This window comes from Trachemys scripta, chromosome 17 (assembly GCF_013100865.1).
Source record: "Trachemys scripta elegans isolate TJP31775 chromosome 17, CAS_Tse_1.0, whole genome shotgun sequence".
Taxonomy (NCBI): Eukaryota; Metazoa; Chordata; order Testudines; family Emydidae; genus Trachemys; species Trachemys scripta.
The window spans coordinates 19,523,728-19,550,422 of record NC_048314.1 but is presented as its reverse complement, the minus strand read 5'-3'; the positions used below and the strand labels follow the sequence as shown (position 1 = coordinate 19,550,422).

Genomic DNA, 26,695 nt, shown 5'->3' with positions numbered 1-26,695 from the left:
AGAAGTGAATTTAAATAATTTTTTGAATGCAATTTAAAAATAAAAAAAAATTGGAATGGTTCAAATGGATATTACTTATGGTACTGTGAATACATCAATATAATTCACTTTAGACAATTGGGTAGGCCCCTTTTCTCTTTAGACTGACACTTAAATGATGCCCCCACCTCAAGGCAGGAAGAAAGTCAGTTTAAACTAGTCTCTTTATGGTTTCACTATCCATTTGCTAATCTGAAAATGCCTGGAAAATACATGCATATAGCATTTAATGTAGTTTATCAGGAACACTCAGAGAAGCAATGTGAAGATCAGAATAGCTATTTATTCTTTATTGGCACCTTGGCTAAACAGGTTACTGAGAACATTTAGAGTTGCAAAGAATATATTTACATCACCACATATTATATTCACATTCACTGTCTGTAGTGCTTGCAGTGACTTTAAGGCAGTGCATGGCAGAGGCTGAAGATATATCTAGCAAACTTCAAGTGCAAAGACCCCAAATGGTTTCTTTTGCTGCTGCCAGGTTTGTTAGAAAACACAAACCTACAGGCGCCATCTGCAAACAAAGTGCCCCAGCATATTAGATAAATGCCGTCCTCATATAGTGCTAGACATTGCAATACTTCCGTAGCCCAGGAAGGTACATCATACTGCTCCTCAAGCATGTCTGGTTTGACACCTCTGATTGTGGCTCTGAGGGGAAAGAGAGAAGCTGATCAGTCGCTGCATTTAAGACCTTGCTGATCACTCTGGTACAGCATCTGAGTACTTTTCACATTTAAAATGAACATACGTCTCTGTTCTGATTGGCAACAAGATGATCTTGTCCCTGTAGCCAATGAACCAAGGATGTTGAACCGAGTCAGTTATGACTCAAGGACTATTCAGAGAATTTCATTTCTCAAAGAAAAACAGCTCCATAAATGAAACCCAGTTTTCCAGGAAAGTCATTACAACGGCTAAATGAATTCGAAAGACGCTTACATTTTAACCACTCCGTGCCCAAGAACAGTGGTAGGTGGACATTACTAAGAAACAGAGCAAAATGGACTCTTGGTGGGTAAAATTTATCTCAGCACTGAAGGCCTGGCAGGAGGCCCTATGCAACCTGTAAACCCCAGTGAATCCCTTTGACAATGCATTTAAGTCATGAATATGGCTCTGTGCATGCACCGAGCTGAATTTCATTCCAGTAAAGAATACTCAGGGCCCATTTAACGAAGAGGACACAGGGTTAAGAAGCCGTTCACGACCTCGGCCTGGTCCCCACTAAGCCCCCACTTAGGCTAATCCCTCATTAATCGGACTAAGGTACTTCGGACTAAAGTACGCACTTCGGACTAAGGTACGCAAATTCAGCTACGTTAATAACGTAGCTGAATTCAAAGTACCTTAGTCCGAACTTACCGCGGGTCCAGACACAGCAGGGAGGCTCCCCCGTCGATGCCGTGTACTCCTCTCGCCGAGCTGGAGTACCGACGTCGACGGCAAGCACTTCCGGGATCGATCCCAGAACATCGATTGCCTGCCGCCGGACCCTCCCGTAAGTGTAGACGTACCCCTTGTGATTTGTCCACAGCAAGAGATTCCATTTTTGCATAGGGTTATTGGGCGACACTGAACCATCAGCTTCAGGATATGGGTCACCCAGGAAAAAGGTTAAAGACCTAATCATTTGAGTTTAGCAAGCCATACGGCTTTTTTCCAATCCTTTTTTGCTGCGAGGGTCTTCTGCCTCCCTCAGAGTCCTCTGCCAGTTCCCATGTTCCCCCCCAATCACCACTGTAAAGCCAACTTGTAGCCACCTTCCTTCCAACTGCAGAGGAACGAAGCATCAATAGCCAATCTCAATGAGCAGATGCTACTGGTGAGCAATGCAAGGCTTTCTCTGCCTCCCACCTCAAAACTAAAAAGTGTGCTAACCTCACAGCAGGTCCAAGCCCGTATCAGTCAGAGCCAAAACTAAACTGCATGATTACGTCAGCAAGTAGGCTTGAGATTGAGAATCTATGTTAGTGTAATTTCTATGCGGAGGTGCTGCAAGAGGTATGTACAGGGAGGATCAATAACAGAAGGACATCAAAGGCTAAATTAAGCAGTCCGGCACCTGCTCCAACTCTCACTTTCTTTAATTTACACCTTCCTACGGCTGCTCAGTATGGAGATGCAGCTATTTAGACACCCTTATGAAGTCTAGCTTGGATTTTGGCTCTTGGTATTCAAACTGGGTCTCCAATAGCAACAGAGCATTACCCAAGATGCCACTGAGCTGCACCAAAGGAAGGATTTTTTCCCTCAAAACCATTTGCAATCAAGGATTTACCATTCTCAGCTGCACTCCAACAGATTGGATCCCGCCTTAGTTATTGACTAAGGTTTTATTACTTGGCTATTATGCAAATTACTTCATCTCCTTTGGCAACTAATTTCACTAATATTATCGAGTTGTAGTAGTTTCTGGGCATATTGAGTAATAAGACTTGATACAAGAACCCATCTCAGATAATAACACCATTGCCACAAGCTGCAGGTAAAAGCCCATGGCCGCTGATAAGCGAACCTGATGCAGAAACCAAATTATAGCAATATTTATGAAGAGATTATTGCCATATATAGTAAGTATGAATTCTAAGACAACCCTAGAAGAAAAAGTAAAGGCAGCATAAGCTAAACTGGGTCTCAAGTCATGTTTTATGTTTAATTTAGAATATGCAACAATGCACATTTTTAACCTTTCTTAATACACGTGCTTCTTGACTGTTTACTAAGTTTCTCATTACATCAGTAATATTTCAACTCTTCCAAATTTTTTTTAAAATCCTCCAAGTTTGTCTCTTATAGCTTTTCCATCATATTCCTGTTTTCATGAGTTCAAGATGTCGGTGGGGGTACATGAATTTAAAAAAACAACAAAAAAACAAAAACCAAAAAAAACCTTGAAGTGAAATCATATGACAGTTCCACAAACTATTGTTTGTTCCGTATTAACACTTGTGTCAAGACTGGAACTTTCATTCTTTCAAACTCAGATCCTCAAAGGCCGGACACCACATGGCTATGGTGATTTTACAACTGCAACCCTCACACTGCTGGAGTGCTTAAATCAAAACATGTTGAAATCCTAACATACTACCTATTTGCAGTGTCTCATGATACTAATCACATCTGCAGGAAATTACATATAAATACCTGATAAAGTAACATTGAACTCAACTGAGGCTTCCATGCTCGCCTGTTTAATCCTTAGGAAGGTTGGTATTTTCCTCACTGCCAGCTAGAGAGCACATAGTGGAACACAGGATTTAGTTTCTCTTGAACTCATTTAGCTGTGTCCAGGTCTTGGAGCAGTGACTTCCATAAGGTATTGTATGCAATATCTAGCCAGTGAGCAATAGCCTAATCTCTTAATTTCTTTATATTCTTTGGATTGAGTCAGACCATTACTTAATTGTGTAGTTAGTCCAAAAAAAGCCATTATCTTAAATTTTGCTCAACATCTCAGACTGTAATTATGCAGATCTCTTTTTTCCCCCCCCACTCTTTTTTTAATTATCTTGAGTCTTAATTGGCTACCATTTTACTACTGACCTCCTTCTGGCACAGCTTTCAATATGCTATGCTATAACTCCACCCCCTCAATCTCTCCTCACATGGGGTATGAATGGTTAGATAGATGGGAGTCTCAAAAGCGCTTTATTTTTCCCAATATTTACATCTTGAATATTTGTGATTTAAATGCAACATATGCAATGGTAAAGACTTGGTTCTAGATTCTGATGTATGAGTCAATGTGAACAATGGTTTTTCTTTCAAAACATGTCTTACTTTAAAAGGTTGGTATTTTCAATGGCTGAAAGTCAGAACCATGGATGAGTCCCCCAGAAAGGTGTAGTCCATATTTGGATTGCTGTCTGCCTTTGGGAAGAGAATTATTAACTAGCACTATTAACATGTTGGGAAATCCACTTCAACCTTATTAACATTCTTTTAAGAAGCCACTGCTATCGGGCAGGGCCTTTTCTCAATTAAATGGCTCATTTTGCAGCCATCAGCTATTCACTTGGTTAATGGTACCTTTGGCCCCTCTAATGCCCACTTAATGAGGACATTATCCAGCACTCACCACTGCCAAATTTTGTCAGGCTATTAGTCAAAGCCTTCAGGAGTTTTAGAATGCTCAGTCTGGCCATAGCCTTCCTCTTCAGTCACCTTACAACACCAATACAGTGGAGGGCTATCTCCACTATACCCCCGAGATGGCATAGGTGTTGCACAATTATTACAACATGTTTATATCTTTGCTCCCTAACAGCTCATTAGCTTGGAGGTCAAGCTTCTTTGCAGATGCATTAACATATAAACTCAGTAGAAAACTTACAAGCCATGTTGCACCTTTAAAGAAAAGTTGTTGGTTTTTTTAATCAGATCAAAGCATTTCATCTTTGGATGCACTCTTAAGTTTATTCCTCTCTTATAAAAGGACTTCACTGAATTTCTGCACGGAGTTTGGATTGGATATTGAAAGCGTATTCTTTTAGCTGATCTATTCCTTTAACATATCTGAATTAACGTCTGTTTTATTACAAACTTGTGACATATGAATGCTTTTGCAGTGTTTGAAAGGATTTTGCAAACAGATGTGTGGAAACATACGATCAGCGTTAAAGTTCTTTAGCAAATGTGTCTACTGGATTTAGCATAATTTTGTTGTTGAGACATTTGAGAGAAATGCTGTGCTTTAATAACTTTGTATTACAAGTTAATTGCTATATTAATGCATTAAGACCAATTTAATTTGAAACCAAACAGTCCTTAAACATGCGGATTACTTTAAAAGGTAAGTGATTTTCATTTGTTGAAATGGTTGCTTAAAAAACCTTAACACAAACCCAATTTCTACAGAACAGTCTGATGCAAAGAAAACAGACAGCCTCCTCACTCTTCCTCCCCAAATTAATACATTGTTTAGCCACTGTAATTGTCTGCATCCATTCTTTAAGGATATAGACTCAAAGTGGCCAATGCTTCCTGTCTGCCTCCTTCTGGCATAAAGACAACACTGCAGTCGTAGTTATGTCTCCACGGGGCAGTAACTGATTAGCAGGCAACGGTAAAAGGAAAATTTAAAAACGTAGCCTTGCCAAGTGAAGTAGCAAACATCTATTTTATCTATCTGAACTTAAGAGGCTAATATGTCTTCACAATGCTGATACACTAGTGATGGACCTGCCTTGTGCCAGAGGGCTAAACAGTGTTAACACACAAACATCTGAAACAATTTGGTTTCAAAGGTAGTTGCTGTGATCAGTAATTATGATGAAAGTTATGTAGTTCTGCTTGTGTGCACATGAATTTTATAGTGCTTACAAATATTAAAATGTATGTATAAAACAAAATGTGAGAGCTCTAACAGATTATCAGTTTCCTACATTATCCAGGAAAAAAGTTCCAGCCCAAACCCAGTGGACAATGATGTATGACCATGATTGTTCTAAATTAAATAACGCATGCATTATAGGACTGCCTTCCATGGTCACTGGGCTTTCCTTTAAGGCTTAAAAAACAAAGATGGACACAATGTAGGAAAAAATAATTGCTCAAAATTAACGGTAGATGGTCTGGGAGCTGAGATCCAAAATGACTGTTGTAGAAATATAAGGTACAAATTGAAATGTACTCAACGTTTTTAATTCCATGAAAATAGTTTACGGGTTGAATTTAAAAATCCCCGTCAGCCTAAGTAACCTAAACATATGCATAAGCACAGTGCTTCAGAGAACCAGAAAGTGGAACTACCAATCTAATTTCATTGTCCAATCTAAATTGGGGACAGTAAAAGAGGGGAGGGAGAATCAGCAAAAATTATGGAAGGTAAATTACATTTTAAGCCCTTCTTTCATTTTCAAGCATCTTACAGTTTATTAGTGACATAGATACGGACATTTTCTTTTATAAATATGCTTTTTTTAAAACAACCTGACCATGATGTCCCTTAAACATCAGTTTTTATGCTCCAACTCACTGGCACCAGCAGTTGCGGTAACTGATGTCATGCCTGGAATACTAGATTCCAGTGCGAAGGATGCCATAATACGTACCTTCAACAGCATTTATGTTATACCATTTCAAAGGAAATTAGTGCTGTCCTCCTCAAGAGCAACTGTGAATAGGAGACAGAATATCAAATATTTGCAAAGCATTTTAAAATACTTCTCAGTTCTCCCTATTTTAAAATTATGCATTCAAATGTAAAACCCATTGAACTGTTTTTTTATTTCCATGCAGGCACTGCATGAACTCAGTAATGTTCCTACAATTCAGACATCCTTTGCTTACCTCCGTTGTTGGATACTGTGTAACCTTATACATTCAACCATGCGGCATGCCAACAAAACAGCCACCAATATTTCTACTTCAATTCATAAATAACCAGAATTCATCTCTTTGCTCTTTCATTAAGAAGTGTGCCTAGTCTCACAAACACAGAACTGAAGCTAATGGATTAACATTTTAAATAGAAGCATTACTTACGGCTTGTCTACATGGGAAATTAAGCAGCAAAACTACAGCTGTATAATTAGACTGCTATAGGTATACTGGGAGAACTCTTCATGTGGCATTAGATACACTGGAAAGTCACTCTCTCATTCCAGATTCTTAGCATTTACAGGATGCTTTTTGTCTTCAAAGTGCTTTAAAAGTATAACCCTCAAAAAACTTCAGGAGGGGTATTAAAATGTTATCTCCAATTTAGAGATAGCAGAACTGACATCAAGCGGCAATCTCCCCAAGGCCACAGAAGACCATTTGAAAGGCAAGCATAGGACTGAGGAGTTCCTTAGAATAGAACAGTCACTTCTACTTGTCCTTGTATACAAGGATGTAGGGCCTTTTCCTGATGCAGCTAAAATTAGTGTGCTTTTAACTGCCTTTCAAAGGACATTTGCGCCATCTTTCACCAATCCTCTGGAGAAAGCAGGTATACTTGGAAACAATGTCAGGCTGCTAATCATTCTGAGTGCTCACAGGTTTCAGAGCACTGAGCGTAGACGCAGCCTCTTCCTCTCTGCCACCTAATGACACACACATGGCATGACAGCCACATGTGTAATGCCTCTAGGGGCATGGGACTATTAACACACAGGATGCTGAAGAGAAGTTGCGATTCTTTCACAATAAAAACAAAGCAGCAACAAAAAAGAAATCTCAGCCATGAGACTGAAATCGACACATAATTGCCCCTCTATCCACTTACTGTTGAGCAAAACACAGGAGGCTTTAGAAAACTCAGAACTGCTGCTGAATTTCATAAGCAGCTCCTCTGAGACAGCTCTCATCTCCCTCCCACCATCTCTCAGCAATCTAAAGCAATGCAAATACCTGCCATGTTGCAGCTTATATCTTCATTTGATTGGAGGGCTGTACATAAGGACTTAGCTAACTACTTCCAAATTCTGGTCTAGACAACACATACTAACAAGCTAATGTAGACAAGGCTGTGTGTTTAACACGTCAGTTTAACATGTGTTAAAGGCACACAGTCTTGTCTACACTCCAGGCTGTCAGCATGGTTAGCAAACACATTCTAATTCCTGGTCTGGACAAGAGTTTAGCTGATGGTCTCTGGTATATGGAAGTACTACTTAGAATATACACTGTCTCCATGCTCACCTCACATCTAGGATGCAGACTTCTTGGACCATGGGATCTTTTGATTCTTCTGCCCAAAAAGACAAAACACATTGTACAGCAATTATAATCATTCTAAAACTTGACATGGAAAGGAATTAGAATTCAAGAGAGATGGAAAGGATTGGATGTTTGGATCTAGGATATTTCAGAGAAGCAGAGTTTGGATTCAGGCTCACCTCTGCAAACAATGTTCTTGAACAAATGGAGGGGGGAAATAACGTGCTAGATGGGCATTTATTTCCATTAAAAGATCCCAGTCTGCAGAGTGAAATATCAGGGCAGTTCCACCTATAATTTTAAAGATCGCCAAATACTGAATAAATTGCAGTTCACGGAAACACCAGGTCACAACGGTACATGAACAAGGTTAGAGCTCCCCACTCTTGCTGGTCAAAACAGTGAATTTTCACAAAAGACTTTGTTCATCCTCTTTACGCTACTTTAGAACCAACATCATCAGGGGATACCAAATGATTGAAGGGGACTGGTACTGGTGGAATACAATACTCATCAATTCTAGGCTCGGATTCAAATTCAGCTCCTTACAGTTTACTTGTAAAAGTAACTACAGTACTTTTAGTTAGCACTGTAACTAAAAATGGTTAGCCGCTAAACAGCTATCTGCTGGTCATGCACAATAGGTTAGTTGGTGTCAGTCCAATGTAGGACAAGTGTCACATTGCAAAAGGCATCACCACAATTTGCCCCAATGGAATGGGTAGAGAGACCAATTACCTTCTTGCCCAGAGGTGAACACATTGGGACAGAGCAAAGAAACCGTCCCTGCTCCTGCAATACCTGCACTTGAAAGAAAACTTCTATCTCCACAACTCAGAATCCAGCACCTTTCACTGACTACTACATTTCTATTAAACAACGTAAAGAAAACAAACAAAATGTCAGGCTGCTAATCATTCTGAGTGCTCACAGGTTTCAGAGCACTGAGCGTAGACACAGCCTCTTCCTCTCTGCCACCTGATGACACAAACATGGCACAGCAACCATATCTGCAACGCCTTTAGGGGCATGTAGGGAACCTGCATGAAATGACACTCACCTCAGCTCTAGGAAAAAACCTCCTGCGTTTGCAGTATTCACATTTGCCCCCCTGTAAAAAGAGCAAAAAGAAAAACAGAAAATAACTAGAGCAGTTATTATACCCATTTAGACACGCACTTCAGATGCCCACTATTTGGGTATCAGTGTGTGGCTGAGAGCAGTTTGGAAGACTAAGCACTACACCCAAACTGAATATAACCATTTTTTTACCTTATGAGGATAAATCATGTACATCTTCTTTGCAATTAATTTTACTTTCCACCAGTCCCACAGCAAGAGCAGAGTGATTTTTTACAAGGTCTCCCTTGATGGACCTGACCGCAGAATTGGATTAGAAGGAGATTATGGAGAAATTAATCAAGTGGCTAGAGCTGTAGACTAGGAGTCAGGACTTCTGGGATCTATTCTCAGTAGTGCCACCAATTTGTTATATGACCATAGGTAAATCATATTCTCTCCATTACTCAGTTTCCCAACTGTGAAATGGGTAAAGGAATATTTACAGAGTGGATCGTATAATTTCAAAAGATAAACCCAGACAATGCTCCACAAACTTTCTAGTAGTGCTTTCCCACTGTAGTACAAGGTATTCTTTGATCAACGAAGTTCAAAACGGGAGAAGTCTGAGACTTCTAGGGCACATTTACCCAGTTTCTCATGTGCCGCCAATAAAGCAAGTCTATTTTATAAATGATGTCAGGCTATTAATCATTCTGAGTGCTCATGGGTTTCAGAGCACAGAGTGCAGACATCGCCCCTCGCTCTCTGCCACCCAATGAACAAAGATGACACACGGTAGCCACATTGTACATCCCGGGGCAGGGACCTATCTAATGTCAAAAGATGCATACATAAATGGCAAATCGCAAAGATTTCATTACATTGGGGAAGATTCTGATGCAGTCAATAAAACGGAAACATTTCAGGACATCAATAAAGCTTTATAACAACCTCTTTACACCCCCATTTGTTCATGCACTGTTGTGTGCATATGTAACACCTCATACTGCTCTCTCTCAAGGGAATTTCCCCCAAATCTAGTTACAGTGTGAGATTTTAGGATACATACATTTTTAAGGCCAGAAGGGACCATTAGATCGCCTAATCTAACTTCCTGCATAACACTGCCAAAGAACATCATACAATAATTTCTACATCAAACCCATATGTGCTTAGAGTGGAATAATGTCACTGATTCTCAAGTAGATGCACAACTCTTTATATAATTGCTAAGTGAGGGTGCTCAATGTCTTCCATTGTACGAGTCATGTTTTAATATAGAGATGGTCTCATGGACAGGCCCCTTCCCATTTGTAATCATGCAGCATATCTCTGGGACCTACAGGAAAAGTAACATTAGGAAAACATTTCATGTATTTTCCATGTAATTTAGCAGCTGCAAATAATGAGTAGCAGCTAACACAAGCTCTCTGCTAGCCAGCACAACGTGTTTCATAGACCACCATACTTAGATAACTTTGTACTAGGCCTAAATTCACTCACCCTGTGTCTCATTTTCAGGATCAAGCCTCCTTCCATGCCACAATCTCTTTATATATTTTCGCTAAACAGGAAAAAGAAAATCAGAAAAAAGGCACTGAGTATCAAACAGCTGCCTCACACACAAGCCCCTAAATTTTATTCTTTCCTCACCCAAGAATTCCCTGGCCTGAAAGCCCATCTCAATTTACCTTAGTCCCCAAAAATCTTCTCCCCACTTTAATTTCTAATATTCACTTTCACCCCTTGTCCCAACCTTCCTTTAAAACCTTGGGAATAAAAGCACAGAAGGATTGGCAGCTCACTTGTGTCTGGATGCATGACATATTACACAAGGAAGAGAGGGCGTAATCAAATCCATATTTCCAAGGAAAAGAGCTTTAGAGAGTTTTGAAAACAACAATTTCCCCTCTTTAACAATTCAAGATGCATGGCCAGATTACTTTAAACATTTTATCTGCAGGAAAAGCAGGGTCTGATTTTGAGAAAAGCTGAGCACTGCCAACTCCCATGAAGGCAGTAGAAGTTGGGCAGTGGTCAGCACCTCTGAAAATCAAAGCCATAAGTAGCGCCCTACCAAATTAACAGTCCATTTTGGTCAATTTCATGGTCGTAAGATTTTAAAAGTCATAAATTTCATAGTTTCAGCTATTTAAACCTGAAATGTCAGTGTTATAATTGTAGGGATCCTGACCCAAAAAGGCGCTGTGTGTGGAGGGGGGTGTTGCAAGGTTATTGTAAGGGTATGTGCGTGTGGCGGTGCTGCTACCCTTACTTCTGCATTACTGCTGGCAGCGACGCTGACTTCAGAGCTGGGCAGCCGGAGAGCAGCAACCGCAGGCTGGGAGCCCAGCGCTGAATGCATTATCGCCACGCCACCAGCAGCACGCAGCAGGATGGTACAGTAAGGTATTACCACCCTTATTTCTGCGCTGCTGCCCACAGAGCTGGCCCTCAGCCAGCCGCCACCACTTTCTGGCCGCCCTGCTCCGAAGGCAGCAGCTCCCGGCCTGCAGCTGCCGCTCTCCGGCCACCCGGCTCTGAAGTCGGCACAGATGGAAGGGGGGCAAATAACCGTGTGACCACACCCGACCCCCTTTTGGGTCAGGACCCCCAATCTGAGAGACGCTGGTCTCCCCCATGAAACCTGTATAATACAGGGCAAAACCACACACACGTCCCACAGGGAGACCAGATTTCATGGGCTGTGATGCATTTTTCATGGCTGTGAATTTGGTAGGGCCCCCCGCGTCTCAGGCCCCCTCCCCGGGCGGGGCTCGGGGGGGGCGCGCGTGTCTATCCTGCAGGCTGGGGGGAGGGGATCTTGGAACCTCGGGAAGCCCCCCCCCCCCAAAGATACACGGGGGGGGGGCAGCTGGGCCCAGCCCCGCGGGTGACCGTTGAGCGGCTCCAGGAGGGCGGAACCGAGGCAGGGCCCGGCTGGGTGCGGGGTGGCGAGGGCAGAGCCCGGCCGCCCCTCACTTACCGCCGCTCTGCAGCCAGCCGAGAAAAAGGGGCCCCTGGGCCCGCGCCTCCCGCTTATATAGAGCTGCCCGACGGGAGCCCTAGAGGGACAAAACACCGTGTCCTCCGCGGCCCGCAGCTGCCTCGTGGTCGCAGACACACTCCCCCTGCTGGACAGGAGCGTGAAGTGCAGCGAGTCGGTTTCAAGGGCCCAGGGAGGGGTCAGCCTGGGGAGGAGAGGGATGGGGGGAGGAAGCAGAGAAGGGAGGAGGAGAATCAGCATGGGGGGGGGGCGGCAATATGGCCAACTTCTAGCGTTCAAAAGGCATGAGCCTAGCTCTGTTCAACAGCTAAATACATTCAAAATAGCGTGTTTTTTTATTGCTCCTCCTGGTGTCTGAGTCTATACAGCTCCCATTTCCCAGCCATGCAGGCTAGACACACAGGTTTCCTTTAAAAAAAAAAAAAAACCTACAATGGCGAGTCTCTCAATGAATCCCATGACTCCAGGAGATGGAGCTTTAAGAGAAACACCAACTATCTCAAGAGCTGGCAACACTGGAAAGGGGTCTGTAAAGGCAGGGGACGAAAGGAAGGGAAATGGGGAGGAGATCAGCCTTGGGGAGGAACGAGAAGTGGGTGGGGTAAGGCTGGGTTAGAGACCCATTCCTGTCCAGGAAGTGATTTTACCCTTGGAATATCTCATTGTGCATGCATATGAGGAGACAGCTGCAATGAGGCTGATGGACTGAAAGCAAACGGGAAGCTAGCCTGGTGAGCTTGAGTAAGACCTGTGCACCATTTCCATATTCAAGGTGTGCACATACATAGGACCATATAGGTAACAGGATTACTAAACACACTTTCCTCTTGAAATGAACGGGGAAGCTGGTTTAAAAAGCAATGGCACACGGACAAGCACAATTTGATTAGTGGTCTCTAAGTCAAACACAGATCTTGGCACTGGTGTTAAAAGAAACTGATTGTTTCAAATGCTAAGCCGAGAACCCAGTCTTTTCATAATATAGGCTGCACTTCAGCAAAGCACCTAATCATGTGAGTCGTTCAATGGGAAATCAATGTTAAGCTAAAAAGTTAAGCACAAGCATAAGAGCTTTGGTGAACTGGGGCCTTATTCAATTTCAGCACCTATATTTTCCTTCCACATAAAGCAATAGTTATAACATAAAAAACAAAACATAAAAGCTTTTAATGGAATGCTCTAATCTTTAAAAATATCACACTGTTGTCTGAATAATGCTTTAGTTATTGTTGTTACAAGCAACACTTACAATCATTGTGATGGGAAGAGACTGGAGAAAAAAATATTTCCCCTGTTAGTTTAGTTTGAGTATGAATAGGGTGACTAGACAGAAAGTGTGAGAAATCAGGACATGGGGTTGGGGGTAATAGGAGCCTATATAAGAAAAAGTCCCAAATATCGGGACTCTCCCTATAAAATCGGGACATCTGGTCACCCTAAGTATGAGTTTATAAAATGCTGCCAAATACAGCGTCATTTCCCCTTTACAGCCAATTCCCTCAAGTGTTTGCTCTTTCAGCAACAGAAAAACAAAACACTCAAAAAGGAGTGAAAGTGTGATGACTGGAGGGTAGTTAGTGTAACGCCTATTTTTAAAAACGGGGCCAGAGGCAATTCTGGCAAGTACAAACCGGTAAGTCTAACTTCTGTACCAGGCAAATGGATTGAAACTATAGTAAAGAACAAAATGATCAGACACATAGATCAATACGATATGAGGGGGAAAAGTCAACATAGTTTTTGTAAAGTTGAAACCAGGCCTCACCAATCTATTAGAATTCTTCGAGGGAGTCAACGCGCATGTGGACATGGGTGATCCAGTTGACATAGTATTTTTGGACTTTCAGAAAATCTTTGACAACTAAGCAGTCAAGGAATAAGAGGGAAGGTCCTCTCATGGATCAGTAACTGGCTAAACATTAGGAAACAAAGGCAGGAACAAGTGGTCAGTTTTCACAATGGAGGGAGGTAAATAGCAGGGTCCCCCCAAGGATCTGTACTGGGGGCTATGATATTCAACATATTCATAAATGATCTGGAAAAGTAGGTGAACAGGTGGCAAAATTACAGCCAATACAAAATTACTCAAGAGAAGTTAAGTCCAAACCTGACTGCAAAGAGTAAAGTGATTTCACTAAACTGGGTCACTGGGCAACAAAACGGCAGATGAAAATTCAATGTTGAAAAGTGCAAAGTAATGCAAAATGGAAAAAATAACCCAAACTATACAAAATGATGGGGTTTAAATTAGCGGTTACCACTCAAGAAAGAGATCTCAGAGTCATCGTGGACAGTTCTCTGAAAGTATCTGCTCAATGTGCAGCAGCAGTCAAAAAAAGCTAACAACATTATGTACCATTAGGAAAAGGATAGATAATATAGAATAGAAAATATCATAATGCCACCATATAAATCCAGGGTATGCCCATACCTTGAATATGGATATGTCTGGGGGCGGGGAGGGGATAATGATAGAGATCTATAAAATAATGAATGGTGTGGAGAAAGTGAACAAGGAAGTATTTATCCTTTCCCATAACACAAGAACCGGTGGGGTGGTGGGGGGAGAGGGAAGTGAGTTTCACCCAATGAAATTAATAGGCAGCAGCTTCAAAATTAACATAACGAAGTATTTCTTCACACAACACACAGTCAACCTGTGGAACTCTTTGCCAGGGGATTTTGTGAAGGCCAAAAATATAAGTGGTTTAAAAAAAGAATTAGATAAATTCATGGAGGATAGATTTATCAATGGCACTTAGCCAAAATGGTTCAGGGTGTAACCCCATGCTCTGTGTGTTCCTAAAACCTCCAACTGCCAGAAGCTAGGACTGGACAATGGGATGGATCACTCAATAATTGCCCAGGTCTGTTCATTCCCTCTGAAGCATCTGGCACTGGCCACTGTCAGAAACAGGATACTAGGCTAGATGGACCATTGGTCTGACTCAATATGGCCATTCTTATGATTTTCAAGCTACAAAAATGGGCCTGGGTCACTCAGGGGCTAGTGTAGAACCTGAAACTACTTAACTCGTTTTTTAAACTCACCAGATTTCAAGCTGATAGGGACACTTGAAAGAGTAGGGATTTTACCAGCCATATTTTAGGATCATATGATGCAATTTATACTCAGCCTATGACCTAACACCTGACTCAGACTTGGCACTGATTAGGCTGTAAGACACCTTTTCTCTCCCCCAACCAATGACACTCAGTCAGTTTATATTTTTGTAAGGGATTTCTCAGCTTTCATTTAATAAAACACACTTGCATGTGCAAAAGAAGGAATATTTTATTTTTTCTTAGGGAGAAGAGAAGTGGGAGGAGAGGGGATGGGAACTTTAACAGTTAAATTCAGATCACAGTAAGTTTAAGGAGGGAGGGGGAGAGAAATCACAAGACAGATGCTTTACACATTCCTCCTTGAAAAAGAGGCAAATACAAGCAAACCAAACTGGATATCCCTATCGTATTTAGCCTTGCATAGTTCTAGCTGCTCTGGATGAAATTCCTTTTGGGGGGGGGAAGTGGCTCCCACAGGTGACTGATATTCATTGACAAATCCACTCACCTTTTTTTGTTTTGTTTGGCAAGTTAAGAATCACAGATGAGCCCAGATGTGTGACAGCAGAGCGGGGGCTGCCATCGCCATGGGATCTCCTCCTCAGGAGTAGGCCAGGGACCTTTCTTCTAGGACCCAATCCAATTCTCATTGAAGTTCATGTTAATATTTCCACTGCCTTCAATGGGAGCTGGATCAGACCTGTACAGAGCTAGGAATGCTGGCTCCCACCCCATCCCCTCCTCCCTCCCAAGCCCTATGCATGTTGCCGGCAAGTCAAAGACGCCTGGTAGGTAACCTGCTGAGTACTGAACGCCATCGTGGTATGGATGAGCTAGCAGATTTTGCACTGGGGCTAGTAAGAGCACGAGGCTGATCTAATTGCTGTCAGCTTTGTTTTGCAGTCCATACAAAACCTCCATCTGCTTCCTTTTGTTCTTTGCCCGGGTAATGGTCGTCTTAAAGAGCTTGCAATAGAGCTCCACCGCCAGGGGGCTGTCGTCGTTCCCAGGGATGGGGTACGTGATGATGGAGGGGTTGCAGTTAGTGTCCACCACTCCCACAGTGGGGATGTTCATCTTGGCGGCATCCCGAATGGCCACGTGCGGCTCGAAGACGTTGTTCAGGGTGCTGATGAAGATGAGGAGGTCGGGCAGGCGAATCCCGCTCCCGTACTGGACATGGGCATTGGTCAGCAGGCCCCCCTGCCAGTAGCGGGTGTGGGCGTACTCCCCGCAGTCCTTGGCCGTGACCTCCACCAGGTGGCCGAACTGACGGTTGCGGTTGATGAAGAGGATGATCCCTTTGCGGTAGGCGACATGGGCTGTGAAGTTCAGAGCCAGCTGGAGGTGTTTCATCGTCTGATCCAAGTCTATAATGTCCTGATCAAGGCGGCAGCCAAAGATATATGGCTCCATAAACCTGGGGAAGGAGAATAAGACATAAAGAACTCGGAACATTTTAATTTTTTGACTGACATTTCCAAATGCTCCCTGCCCCTATAGAAACTCTCCTACACTGGGGCATCAGCCAGCCTCTAACCAATGGGAGTCAAGGAGAAAATTTGCCAGGGGGCAGGTTATTCCATAATTGTCTTCTTGCACCTTCTTCTGAAGGATCTGCTGCTCGCTGCTGTCAGAGACAGGCCACTGGGCTAGACGGACCTTGGGTCTGATCCTGTCTGGCAATTCCTGTGTTCCATTTAAGGGAAAGGGCAGTTAAGGCCCTGATCAACCAATCAGATCCCTGCACCACGCCCCGATAGACAGGGGCTTGCCCAGGTGGATCTGGTTCTAAACCAACCCACCGGCCACTCAGCTCATTATACTGGAATCCCAGAATATCAGCAATACGAAGAAATCTTTGGATGCCTAAAACCTTTTGCTTCCAATGCTGCATGCCCGTGTGACAGCAAATAAAATAACCTTCTCTGTGCTAGGACAGTCAAACACAGACTTCTTGCCAAAGTCATTAGGAAGGAGCCACCTTGCAAGCACTTTACAGGGCAAATAATCCTACCCTTCTTTTAACTAAAGACCGGATCCAAAGGTGATGGAAATACACTCATTGACTCAATGGGTATTGGCTCAACCCCAAGGCTCCACATCAAAGTTGTGTAACTTACCTGTGACGGCAACCCTTTTTATGCCCCAAGTGCACTCTGGCATCAAAGAGCTCTTTCAGGGAGAAGAGCTCCTTCACGTTGAAGAAGTCCGGGTGTCTGAGGGGCTCGGTTATAAGCTTGTCATTAATAACTGAAAGAAGGACAAAAAAAGAGGTTTGAGCTCTGCCCCCAGTTTGTGCAGCACAAAGGTTCGGTTGTGGTGTGAAAAGGAGAGCATCGTTTAGTCCTGGATTGCCAATAACAGCACAATGTTTGGGCGTGTATATGGCGGTTAATGCATTTATACAATCCCTTCCATCCAAGTATCTTAGAGCTTTACACTTCAAGACTCATATTATTTCTCTCTTCTTACATACAGGGAACCAGATATACAGAGAAGTTAAGTGACTTCCCCAAGGTCACACTGGAAGTCTGTGGCAGAGCCAGGAGTCCTGACTCTCAATCCCAGACTTTAGCCACAAAATCTTCCTTCCTCTCCTAGGTGCGTGATCAGATAGGTTAGAGGGGAATCTAATGTACTGAAAATCACATGCATGGACAATCTGAAAATTAAAGTAGCCAACAGGGTTTAGAAGAGATGCTCATTAATTTAGTGATACATTATCTTCTGGCTTAAAGCAAACCTGGTGGCTATCAGAGAGGGATGGTTGGCTTAACTCAACTTGCTTTGGATAGTAGAAGCCAAATAGCCTGGTTGCTTTCACTCTCCTAAAGTAGGTAGGGTCAGGACTCTTACCAGCGGGGTCCACCTGCTGATTCGCTTCCGGGGCAAGAAGAGTTCCAAAAAGTCGACTGCTGAGCTGTGAGGTATTGGGAGCAGCTTTCCCCAGGGACCCCAGGCAGCGAAACCTTGGTACCCCTGACAATGGAGAGAAGGAAGAAATTAAACAAAAGCCTTAAACAGATGGGTAGTAAAATAAAGACACCAATCAGAATACGTTGTAGCACCCACAAACACTAAGGCTTCCCAAGTCCTTGAAACACAGGTTAATATTAGACCCACTTCCCAGAGGCGCAAACCGTGGAGAAGTGGCTTGCGCAGGGCCTCTCAGTGTTAGAGCCTAGTTTCCTAAGAAAGATCTAAGAACTTTCTCTCCTCCAACTGGGCTCTGGGAGGTATGAAGTGTGCACACCAGATGGCAGGGAACATGGGGCAGGCTCTGCATAAGGGATACTGGGACCTCATAACAAGTCAAGCAGCCCCCCACTTCCTCTAGCAAAGCATAGAGCAGACACCCTGGCAGGGGAGAGGGTAGACAGCAGGGAGCACAGGCTTAGGAGCTCTGCGGGGAGAAGAAGGGGGAAGCTGCTACAAAACCAGCAGCTCGGGAAGTTGGTTGCTTGATTTCGGTAACAACCACAGGGGCTGTTTCCCGGGGACCTAGACTCCAGCAGCATAACCCCGCAAGAGGCAAGTCTCCAGATCGCCGGGGGGAGTTCTTAAAGCCCCAGCTCCTGGAATCAGGAGATGGCAGGAGACGCTCAGCTCACATTTAAAGGCAAGTGTCTAGCTTCTGTCACCCACAGGGCCGCCCAGAGGATTCAGGGGGCCTGGGGCAAAGCAATTTCGGGGGCCCCTTCCATAAAAATAAGAGTTGGAATACTATAGAATACTTTTTTCGGGGGGGGGGGGGGCCCTTGCGGGGCCTGGGGCAAATTGTCCCATTTGCCCCCCCTCCCTGGGCAGCCCTGGTCACCCACGTGCACCCTCAAGGCTCAGACCCCAGAGAGCAAAGGACCAGGCTCCATTTTTTAATAAAACGACCTCCGGATGTTTAAGCCACTGGGGATGTTTACATGCTGGACCTGCCCCAGCCGGAGACCCACCAGGGAAAAGCCTGGCATAGCCACGGCCGAGGGCAGCAGAGAGGCACCTTGCCCGGCTCGGATCCGCCCGCCTCCCCAAACTCCTCTCCCCGCGGCTCCAGCCCCCCTGCAGCCCGAGCCTTGGCACGCCGGGGCAGCCCCGTCTCCCCGCCTCACCCGCCTGCAGCAGCCTGGCAGCGGCCATCTCCGGAGCGGAGCGGAGCAGGCCCGGGCACGGAAGGGCAGCTTAGCCTGCTGCACCGGCCCTTTCCGCTTCCTCCAGCCGCAGCTCCGCCTGCCTCCGCCCTGCCTCCGGGTCCTCCCCTGCCGGGCCGCGGCGAGCCCGAGCTGCCCGCCCTGCCGCGGGCTCGGCTGCAGGGCTGGGGCCGGTGTAACGACCCAGACCCCGCAGGGAGCCTGTAAATGCCCCTTCAAAGGCAGACGCGGCAAAAACCTGCCCTCACCGAGCAGGTGTGGGCTGGATTCCTAGCCGGGGCCGACTGGGTTTCTCCAGGGACCTGCCCAGGTGTGAAGCGCTAGAAACAACCTTCGGTGCTGGAACTAGGGGGGCTGCAGCACCCCCTGGGTTGAAGCACTTTCCCATACTGTATATGCAGGGTTTACAGTTTGGCACAAGGGCTCCCAGCACCCCTCCCCTGTAAACATTGTTTCAGCCCCCCTGGAAGCAGCAGGGTTTATTGGTGAGCAAATGTCTGGTCCTCAGATCAACCCCCTTTTTAGAAATGATCAGTACTGATGGTTTGGACTGCGGTAGCCCTTAAAAGCCCCCGTCACAGATTAGGATCCCATTGCGCAAGGCGCTGTGCAAACAGAACAAAAAGATAGAAGGTCAATTCTTTGCAGCAGGGACTAAGTATGGGATAAAAGACAACAGGTGCAGACAGAAGGGGAATGCCAGGAAACAATGAGACAATATGGGTCAGCCAATGCACCTTCAGTTCTTCACTTCAGCAGGGTTCTCTCTGGTTCATATACAGATAGAAAAGGAGGCATGCAAAATACTCTCAGGAAAACCTCTGAACTAGGGGGACTGAAAGTAACAGAACTAAGGGCTTGCACCTGCAACTGCTGCAGGGCTTAGTAGGAGCGAACACTTCCACAGCCCTCAAGGGACTCTACTCCCAGTGGTGTGCATGGAAAGTGTTCATAAGCTGGACCCTTGTCTAAGAAACAGTACTGTGCCTTTAAGGGCCTCTCTCTTTGTTGCCAAGTTACCGCCTGTCTCCTAGCAACGTAGTTTGTTACTTAAGCACCCTGTTTCTGGTGGGCCTGGTCAATTTCCTGCCTCTTTGTCCAGCTTGGACCAGAGTCCCAAAAAGGTCTTAGCTCAAAATGTCCCAGGAGCATCTGCAGGAAGCATTCACCACCTGTAACAAAGAGGCAGAGGAGGGTCGGTCCCAGAGAACCAGTGATTACTACAGAGTTAATGACGATTTGCCAGCCAGGTTCAACCACCCAGGATGGTTTCGGGGCTACAGGTGAGGAAGCTGATACAACTTGTGTGATGAGCAAAAGCAGCATGCTGAGAGAGAGGGAGGGGTTCATGGTGCACCCAGAGGCTGCCACACTTTGCAATAATGATCTGAGATCCTGTGAAGTCATCATGACCTCTGCAAGATTGGGCCTCTGGGATGTGTCCCATTACCTACAGCCAGATTAGCCATCATGGCCAGAGGTCCCAAGCGCGCTTTGCTCCATCTTCATTCAAGCCCCAGCTCTCCAGAGTCAAGCATGCATAGAATTGTCCTTGTTCTTAAATTCCTCCAGGATCTTTGTCTTGCTGTTTCCTTAGCAGACATTTCCTCTCTGCCCCATCAGTCTCACTGCTGGTGACGAGAGGACATGCAAGGTGGATTCATAGTACCAGGAGACAGGTACGTCTACAGTATGAAATTTTGAAATTATTCTATTCAATTTCCTGCCTAGACAGGCGGTGCACCGTCTGCTAGCAGTGTGGTGTCTGCTGTAGCTTTCACGGAGGGAGAAACGAGTTTCGACACACACCCAGAAACACCCGCGAGAATGTTTTTGCCCCATCATGCACTGGGAGCTTAACCCAGAATTCCAATGGGCGGCAGGGACTGCGGGAACTGTGGACCGCTCCAGCATTCGATGCTAGCCTCAGTACTGTGGACACACTCCACCAAATTCACGCGCTTTAGTGGGGACACACAAGACCGAATGTATAAAATCGCTTCCGAAAATTCAAATAATTTCATACTGTAGACGTACCCTTAGAAATGCCTTCTCATCTCTCCCCACCTTATCCATTCCTCATCTCATCCCCAAAAGCATCTTTTCCTTTGTCTGCACTTCTTAATGTCCATTTGTTACTGTAATTTAGCTCCATGAACTGTACTATTTAACTCTATAGAGTACTGTGGGATACAGTTTGTATGAAAGAAACCATACCAAGTAAAATTACATTCTATTATGTAGAACGAATGAGCCCCATCCAATGTACAGGACCACCAACCAGATCTATGGAAGCAAAGCGCCTACTGTACATGAAATGCCAGTAAGTATATGCAGCACAAGGCTAATTACAGTGTGTATCAATCTTACCTTTTAAGTGAACTCTAGGTACCTATTGAGGAATAAGTTATTTGCTTTATCTGTAGGAGTACTTTAAAAAAATACTCAGCTACGCTTTTTGCTTTGTTCCTTTAAAAAAATGTCAATTCACTTTGGGGTAATTCATTACATTCCTTACAGGAGTATCTATGGTTTGCAGTATTTTAAAATGCATATATTATCCTGCAGGCACTGTTTACTCACCCTCCTCTGCCCAGATATCGCCTGTTCTTGGCATGAGCAAACTGGGTAGGGAAACAGTACGTGTGTGGCACAGCCAACCAGAATACAGGCACAGAATACTGAAAAGTAGTCAAGGGAAATTGGCAAGGGGGAATTCTGATGTTCAAAATTTATTTTACCCTTATATCTTTTGTTAAATATAAGGGTTTTTGATGGTGGCCAGCAGCAGTTCAAATTTAGGTCTCCTGTATAAGACCCAATAGGCGAATTTTTCAATTGCTATTCAAATTTGCATTTCATGTTGCCACTCCAGCAACTTACAAAGGAAGGAAAAATACAGTAATATAATTCATGAAAAACTGAGGGGCACCATAGTTCTATTTTCATATTGTAGGTCTCAGCAGATCTTTGAAATCAGAAGGTGGGATTTTCAGAAGCCTCTAAATGACTTTCAGTGAGACACGTGCTCTCATGTCACTTAGGGGCTTTTGAAAAATCCCACCCAGGAGCTTCGGTATCTCCAAGCAGTGAATTTTACAGTACAGGAGGGTTAGAAAGAAAAGACGCAGTAGTTTAAAAGGGGGCAGATGTACTGATCTAGAATCTCTTTGGAAACACACTGGAGTAGAGCAATGATTTTTTTAATTGGACACAATATATTCCCCTCCTAAATAAACAAAAAGAGTTAGTCTCTGGCAACTTGTGGCTGAAGTCTGAGGCCAAAGAGAACAAGGTGTTTACTCACAAACACCCCACAAACAATTATACTACTACTACTACTACGTAAAAAAAAAAAAAAATCAGAAAAGCCGAGGTGGAACATAGGGATTGCCAAAGTGAAAAAATAAACTATAACCAAAACCACACACAGGGAAATGTGTGATGATCAATGCCTGAAGCTTCAGAAGGTGGCTCTAGCTCTTCTCCCCACTCACACATAGTATACCTTTCTGCGATTGAAATTCTTACATAGTGTATTAATTCTTCTGTTTTTGAATTTAGCTGAAGTTGGTGTAACATCTCTGGCCTGCTCCACTGGTGTGCTGCAGAAACCAGCACCCTTGCAGCAAAATTTAGGACAAGTTTCCTAGACTACAAAGCCCTTGATTAAAAATATGCAAACAATGGGTGGACGTGTAGGTTTTTTTTCCTGACCATGGCTGGTGTTTGGTTCATGCTTTGAAGCATAAAGATTTAGAGCCCTTGTAATTATACCTTAGCTCTTGTAAAACACAGAGATGCTATTCATATGGGTATCTAAAATATTTCCTCTTGCTTTTCTCCCCCACAGACCTCCTTTAACATTACCTCACATGCATTTTCGAAACATCTTGGAAAGTGTGGCATGTATAAGAATAACGGGCTCAACACCTACATGGAGAAAAGTGTCGTGACCGGCATAGATAACCTTATCACCTTCTACGACAGACTCAACTTTCACCCCAGTTACAATGGCAATGGGCCATCCCACTGTGAATAATGTTTCAGCCATAGTGTCTGCAGTATGACACCTGTTCTTCAGTTTACTGTCTACTGCCAGGTTAAAAAAAACAACAAGCAAACAATAGCATTGACATTTCCTTAGGATTTCTGCTTCTCTCCTAAATCAGCTCCTAAGACTCTCTTTGAAAGCATGACTGGTGCACTCCTGATGTTAAATACACTTCCGTCTGCCACATTAGCTTGCAGGATGATTCACCACAACAAACACAGGCTTCTGTTACAATAATGCTACATGCCATTAAAGCATCATTAAGCTGCAATGGGAATCTTGTATTATAATGTCTGACTTTAGGTTACCTTGCTGAAGGAGAGCCTAGATCCAATGTTAGCATGACGTAGTAGAAAAGGTCATGAAAACAGAATAAAATGAGTAAATGAGCAAGGATGAAAACTCTGTCATTGAGAGAGTAATAAGAGCAAAATGTTGCTTTAGAGCAGGTGTGTTAATAAAGAAAAAAAATCCGGAAAAATGTTTGTTGTTTTCTTAAAATGCCTGTGAACATAAGTGAATTTAATGCTTGTTAAACATAAATGGATGGCTCCACTCTACAGTACAGCACAAGCAGCCAGCACGCACACTTTCCCATGCCACGCTGCCCTGCCAGTGTGCCTCAGGAACGCCCAGCAAACACCACTGCCGGGTATGTCAGAGAAGTTCTACGGCCCACTCCTATCTTGGGTCTCTGCTAAGATTGCCAAGTAAGAGCTACACTTATTCATAGATTCCAGGGTTAGAAGGGACCATTGTGATCATCTAGTCTGACTTCCTGTAGAACAGGCCACAGAACTTCCTCAAAACAATTCCTAGAGCAGATCTTTTAGCAAAACATCCAATCTTGATTTAAATCCACCAGGGCCTTGGTAAAGTGCTCCAATGGTTAATTACCTTCACTGTTAGAAATTTACACCTTATTTCCTGTCTGAATTTGTCTAGTTTCAACTTCCAGTGAGCCATCTTTCTCTGCTTACGTTGAAGAGCCCATTATCTGCATTTGTTCCCAATGAAGGTACTTATAGACTGTGATCACATCACCCCTTAATCCTCTCTCTGCTAAGATAAATAAATTGAGCTTTCTCAGTCTATCACTATACAACATATTTTTTAACCCTTTAGCCATTCTCATGGCTCTTCTCTCTCCAATTTGTCAACATCCAAGACTTACTGACAATCAACATTAAAGGTCCAAGGTGCTCGTTGGCCAGCTCTTTCAAAACTCTTGGATGCAAGTAATCGGAACCTACTGATTTATAAACGTCAACCTTTAGTAGCTGCTGGTTAACATACTTAGTTACTGCTGAAGTAGAGATATATCATCATCTTCTGATATGAATAATCATCAGTTTTTTTCCTAAAATATAACAGACATTTATTGAACACAATCTGTACCAGTTACAATGGTGACTTCTGTGACATAGACTCTTGTCTACTACAAGAAACAGTAGTTTAAATGGTACCAATAACTTGAGCTGATACCGCTTAGAAGAATAGAAGTACATAAACTGGATGTAAAATAATTCCTACAGTAGCAGATTAACAAAAATGTTCCAACACATTAACCTTAAAAGTCAAATCTTGTCCTGTTAAACTATGTTTTTCCCACTGCAGGGGAAAAAAAATTACCTTGCTTGAGGACATTTCCTATGAGGATTTGACAAAGCAACTACAAAATTAAGAGTTTTAAGGTGGAATTGTATTCATAAAGCTGAGAAAAGATGTCATCAGGGAAATTTGTTTGAGAGAGACTGTCAAGTAGCTAAACCCTCAAATTTAGGTTTGGAGATACAAAAATTTTAAAGAAATTTCATTGTAAACAGTTTCAATAGCTTCTGTCTAGGAAACACAAAACATGTTTCACCATGGAACTGGAAAAAATCACTATAGAATTTCAAGAATAAACTTTTATTAGAAAAAAAGACATCCATTAACACACATTTATTATGGTTAAATGATATTCAGGTGTTCAGGTAGAAATCCTTGCTGAACCCCTTCCAGTCAACATATAGTTACTTATAATTAAGTGGTAGTTCAGTTAACATAGCTTACAACAAAGATCTACATATACTTAATAGGCTTTTCTTCAATCACAAGTGATCCTTTCAACTCTTGTACCGCATGGTACTAAAGGATGAATGAATTTTTGAATCTTTGTTTCTATGTTGTTTAGAATCTGACCAGGATATCTCAAGATCCATGTTTTCCCAAAGATATTAACCCTTTAAATAGTATTGTTAACTGATTCGTTGTAGAACATTTGTTATTCCTTCCTGTCTCAAGACTATAATTTCTTAATGAATTATTCAAACAAGGGCAATGAATCCTAGAGAAATATTTTCTAAAGTTTTATTGCAACAAATGCAGTTATACAACCAATGAAACTGTGTCATTTTATATAACTCACACTCCATTGCAGTTCTAACTGTGCAATGTATTTTCCACTTATAGTTCTCTAGAACCGTAAGTTTGTGGAGGAGACACTATCCCAGTTTAACAGTGCAACACACTGGTAATATATAATTAAAAGCTATGAAAAATTTCCAGCAGCTAGCTGAAAATAATATTTGGTATAATAGATATTACCTGTGTCCAGGTAATACTGCAACCTATATTTTTCATAACATTTTCTTAAGAAAACTTCACTCTGACATGGATCATTTTTATACTGTCTTATAAAACCAAATGGATCAAGCATGACAGGGCGAAGTTTTCAAAAATACAAGCAAGGCAAGGTTACTTTACTAGTTAACAAGATCAATAATGAAACTGAATAGTAAGTCTAATAAAAGGCATGAACACAGAATAAACAAATACAAATATATGGTGTCCGATCTAAAACCTATTGTAGTTCCCAAAGACTTTTGGAGGAGGCCCCTGGTGTAGTTCCACTGTTACACCACACAATATTTGGTGATCTCAAATACAGAAATACCGAGCAGAATTCTGCCTTCATTTATAACTTGTCAATGCGGTTGAACAAGTATAATAAAGCAAGGGCTGAAATTCACCCAAAGGGTTTATATTTTCAATATCTATCACATGGCTTCCAAAGAAAAAACAAAGTAATTTAGAAAAAAAAATCAGCCCTCTGCTTTCTCATTTACCACTTCTCTTCTAGGACTTCAGGGCTTGTCTTCATTTCCTCCATTGTTTCCAATTCTTTGCCTGAAATACAAAGTCAACACAGTGCAGAATAAATAAGAAACAGTGCAGGCAATTTTACACAATTTTACTATTCTGTCCACTTTTTCTACCGATGAGATTCGTTTACAGAGAGGACTGCCTCTTCTTAAAACACTACTCACATTTACCTGCCCATATCTCTCAACCACATACTTTCTCCACCATTTTTAAAATCTCACCTAAAAAAATAAATCTGTTCTCTTATGCCTAAACCTCTTCTCTGGTTTTGGTATTTGAGCTGAATGCTTCACTTTGTTACATATGGTTTATCTCACAATCTTCCACAACAGGCTGCCTTGCATAATTTAAACAACAAGGAGTCTGGTGTAGGGTTACCGTATGTAACAAATAAAAAAAGAGGACCCTCCACGGGCCCTGGCCCCGCCCATTTCCCACCCCCCAGCCCCGCCCCAACTCCGCCCCGTCCCCATCCCAACCCCGCCCTAACTCTGCCCCCTCCTCCCTCCCACTCCCAGCCAC

At 43.2% G+C, this 26,695-nt stretch overlaps 3 protein-coding genes, 1 long non-coding RNA gene and 4 other non-coding genes across 12 annotated transcripts in view; 1 reads left to right on the top strand and 7 right to left on the bottom strand.

Annotated features, from left to right (window-relative positions):
- Nucleotides 1-302: 302 nt before the first annotated feature.
- On the bottom strand, nucleotides 303-11,832 carry LOC117889395. 4 transcript variants are annotated; one of them, XR_004648465.1, is made up of 7 exons: nucleotides 11,741-11,831; nucleotides 10,258-10,318; nucleotides 8,753-8,803; nucleotides 7,675-7,723; nucleotides 6,102-6,163; nucleotides 3,829-3,918; nucleotides 303-696 (listed from the first exon to the last, which is right to left on the bottom strand). It is a non-coding gene; the product is annotated as an uncharacterized LOC117889395 (long non-coding RNA). The 4 variants fall into 4 exon arrangements; XR_004648468.1 differs by lacking the exon at nucleotides 303-696 and adding an exon at nucleotides 1,473-2,860 and having other exon boundaries at nucleotides 11,741-11,832; XR_004648467.1 differs by lacking the exon at nucleotides 303-696 and adding an exon at nucleotides 2,889-3,277 and having other exon boundaries at nucleotides 11,741-11,832.
- On the bottom strand, nucleotides 4,964-5,094 carry LOC117867286. The gene has a single exon (XR_004643352.1). It is a non-coding gene; the product is annotated as a small nucleolar RNA SNORA17 (small nucleolar RNA).
- LOC117867282 lies at nucleotides 6,997-7,130 on the bottom strand. Its single transcript, XR_004643349.1, has one exon. It is a non-coding gene; the product is annotated as a small nucleolar RNA SNORA17 (small nucleolar RNA).
- Nucleotides 8,591-8,724, bottom strand: LOC117867283. The gene has a single exon (XR_004643350.1). It is a non-coding gene; the product is annotated as a small nucleolar RNA SNORA17 (small nucleolar RNA).
- On the bottom strand, nucleotides 9,447-9,577 carry LOC117867285. The gene has a single exon (XR_004643351.1). It is a non-coding gene; the product is annotated as a small nucleolar RNA SNORA17 (small nucleolar RNA).
- Nucleotides 11,833-15,034: 3,202 nt separating the features above from the next.
- Nucleotides 15,035-19,066, bottom strand: MRPS2 (mitochondrial ribosomal protein S2). Its single transcript, XM_034752027.1, has 4 exons — nucleotides 18,934-19,066; nucleotides 17,687-17,809; nucleotides 16,951-17,080; nucleotides 15,035-16,247 (listed from the first exon to the last, which is right to left on the bottom strand). The coding sequence occupies exons 1-4, from the start codon at nucleotides 18,959-18,961 to the stop codon at nucleotides 15,704-15,706; spliced, it is 825 nt and encodes a 274-aa protein (XP_034607918.1). The 5' UTR covers nucleotides 18,962-19,066; the 3' UTR covers nucleotides 15,035-15,703.
- A 196-nt stretch (nucleotides 19,067-19,262) lies between these two features.
- C17H9orf116 (chromosome 17 C9orf116 homolog) lies at nucleotides 19,263-23,497 on the top strand. The gene is made up of 3 exons (XM_034752028.1): nucleotides 19,263-20,255; nucleotides 21,217-21,295; nucleotides 22,826-23,497. Exons 1-3 carry the CDS (start codon nucleotides 20,110-20,112, stop codon nucleotides 23,012-23,014), a joined length of 414 nt encoding a protein of 137 aa, XP_034607919.1. The 5' UTR covers nucleotides 19,263-20,109; the 3' UTR covers nucleotides 23,015-23,497.
- A 1,469-nt stretch (nucleotides 23,498-24,966) lies between these two features.
- Nucleotides 24,967-26,695, bottom strand: part of PPP1R26 (protein phosphatase 1 regulatory subunit 26) — an 18,609-nt gene continuing 16,880 nt past the window's right edge. For both annotated transcript variants that reach the window (XM_034793792.1, XM_034793793.1), the window contains one exon: nucleotides 24,967-26,197. In XM_034793792.1, the coding sequence (XP_034649683.1) occupies nucleotides 26,168-26,197 (30 nt within the window). In that variant the 3' untranslated portion in view covers nucleotides 24,967-26,167. The remainder of the gene's footprint in view (nucleotides 26,198-26,695) is intronic.

What these genes read in the sequence shown, in the direction of transcription:
- MRPS2 (XM_034752027.1), bottom strand. Translation starts at nt 18,961, where the DNA reads ATGGCCGCTGCCAGGCTGCTGCAGGCGG. An exon ending in TGCCAGGCTGCTGCAGGCGG is followed by an intron (nt 17,810 to 18,933) that starts GTGAGGCGGGGA and finishes CTCCATTGTCAG; the next exon opens with GGGTACCAAGGTTTCGCTGC. An exon ending in TCAGCAGGTGGACCCCGCTG is followed by an intron (nt 17,081 to 17,686) that starts GTAAGAGTCCTG and finishes TCCTTCTTTCAG; the next exon opens with TTATTAATGACAAGCTTATA.
- C17H9orf116 (XM_034752028.1), top strand. Translation starts at nt 20,110, where the DNA reads ATGTCCCAGGAGCATCTGCAGGAAGCATTCACCACCTGTAACAAAGAG. An exon ending in GGATGGTTTCGGGGCTACAG is followed by an intron (nt 20,256 to 21,216) that starts GTGAGGAAGCTG and finishes TCTATTATGTAG; the next exon opens with AACGAATGAGCCCCATCCAA. An exon ending in CTACTGTACATGAAATGCCA is followed by an intron (nt 21,296 to 22,825) that starts GTAAGTATATGC and finishes TCTCCCCCACAG; the next exon opens with ACCTCCTTTAACATTACCTC.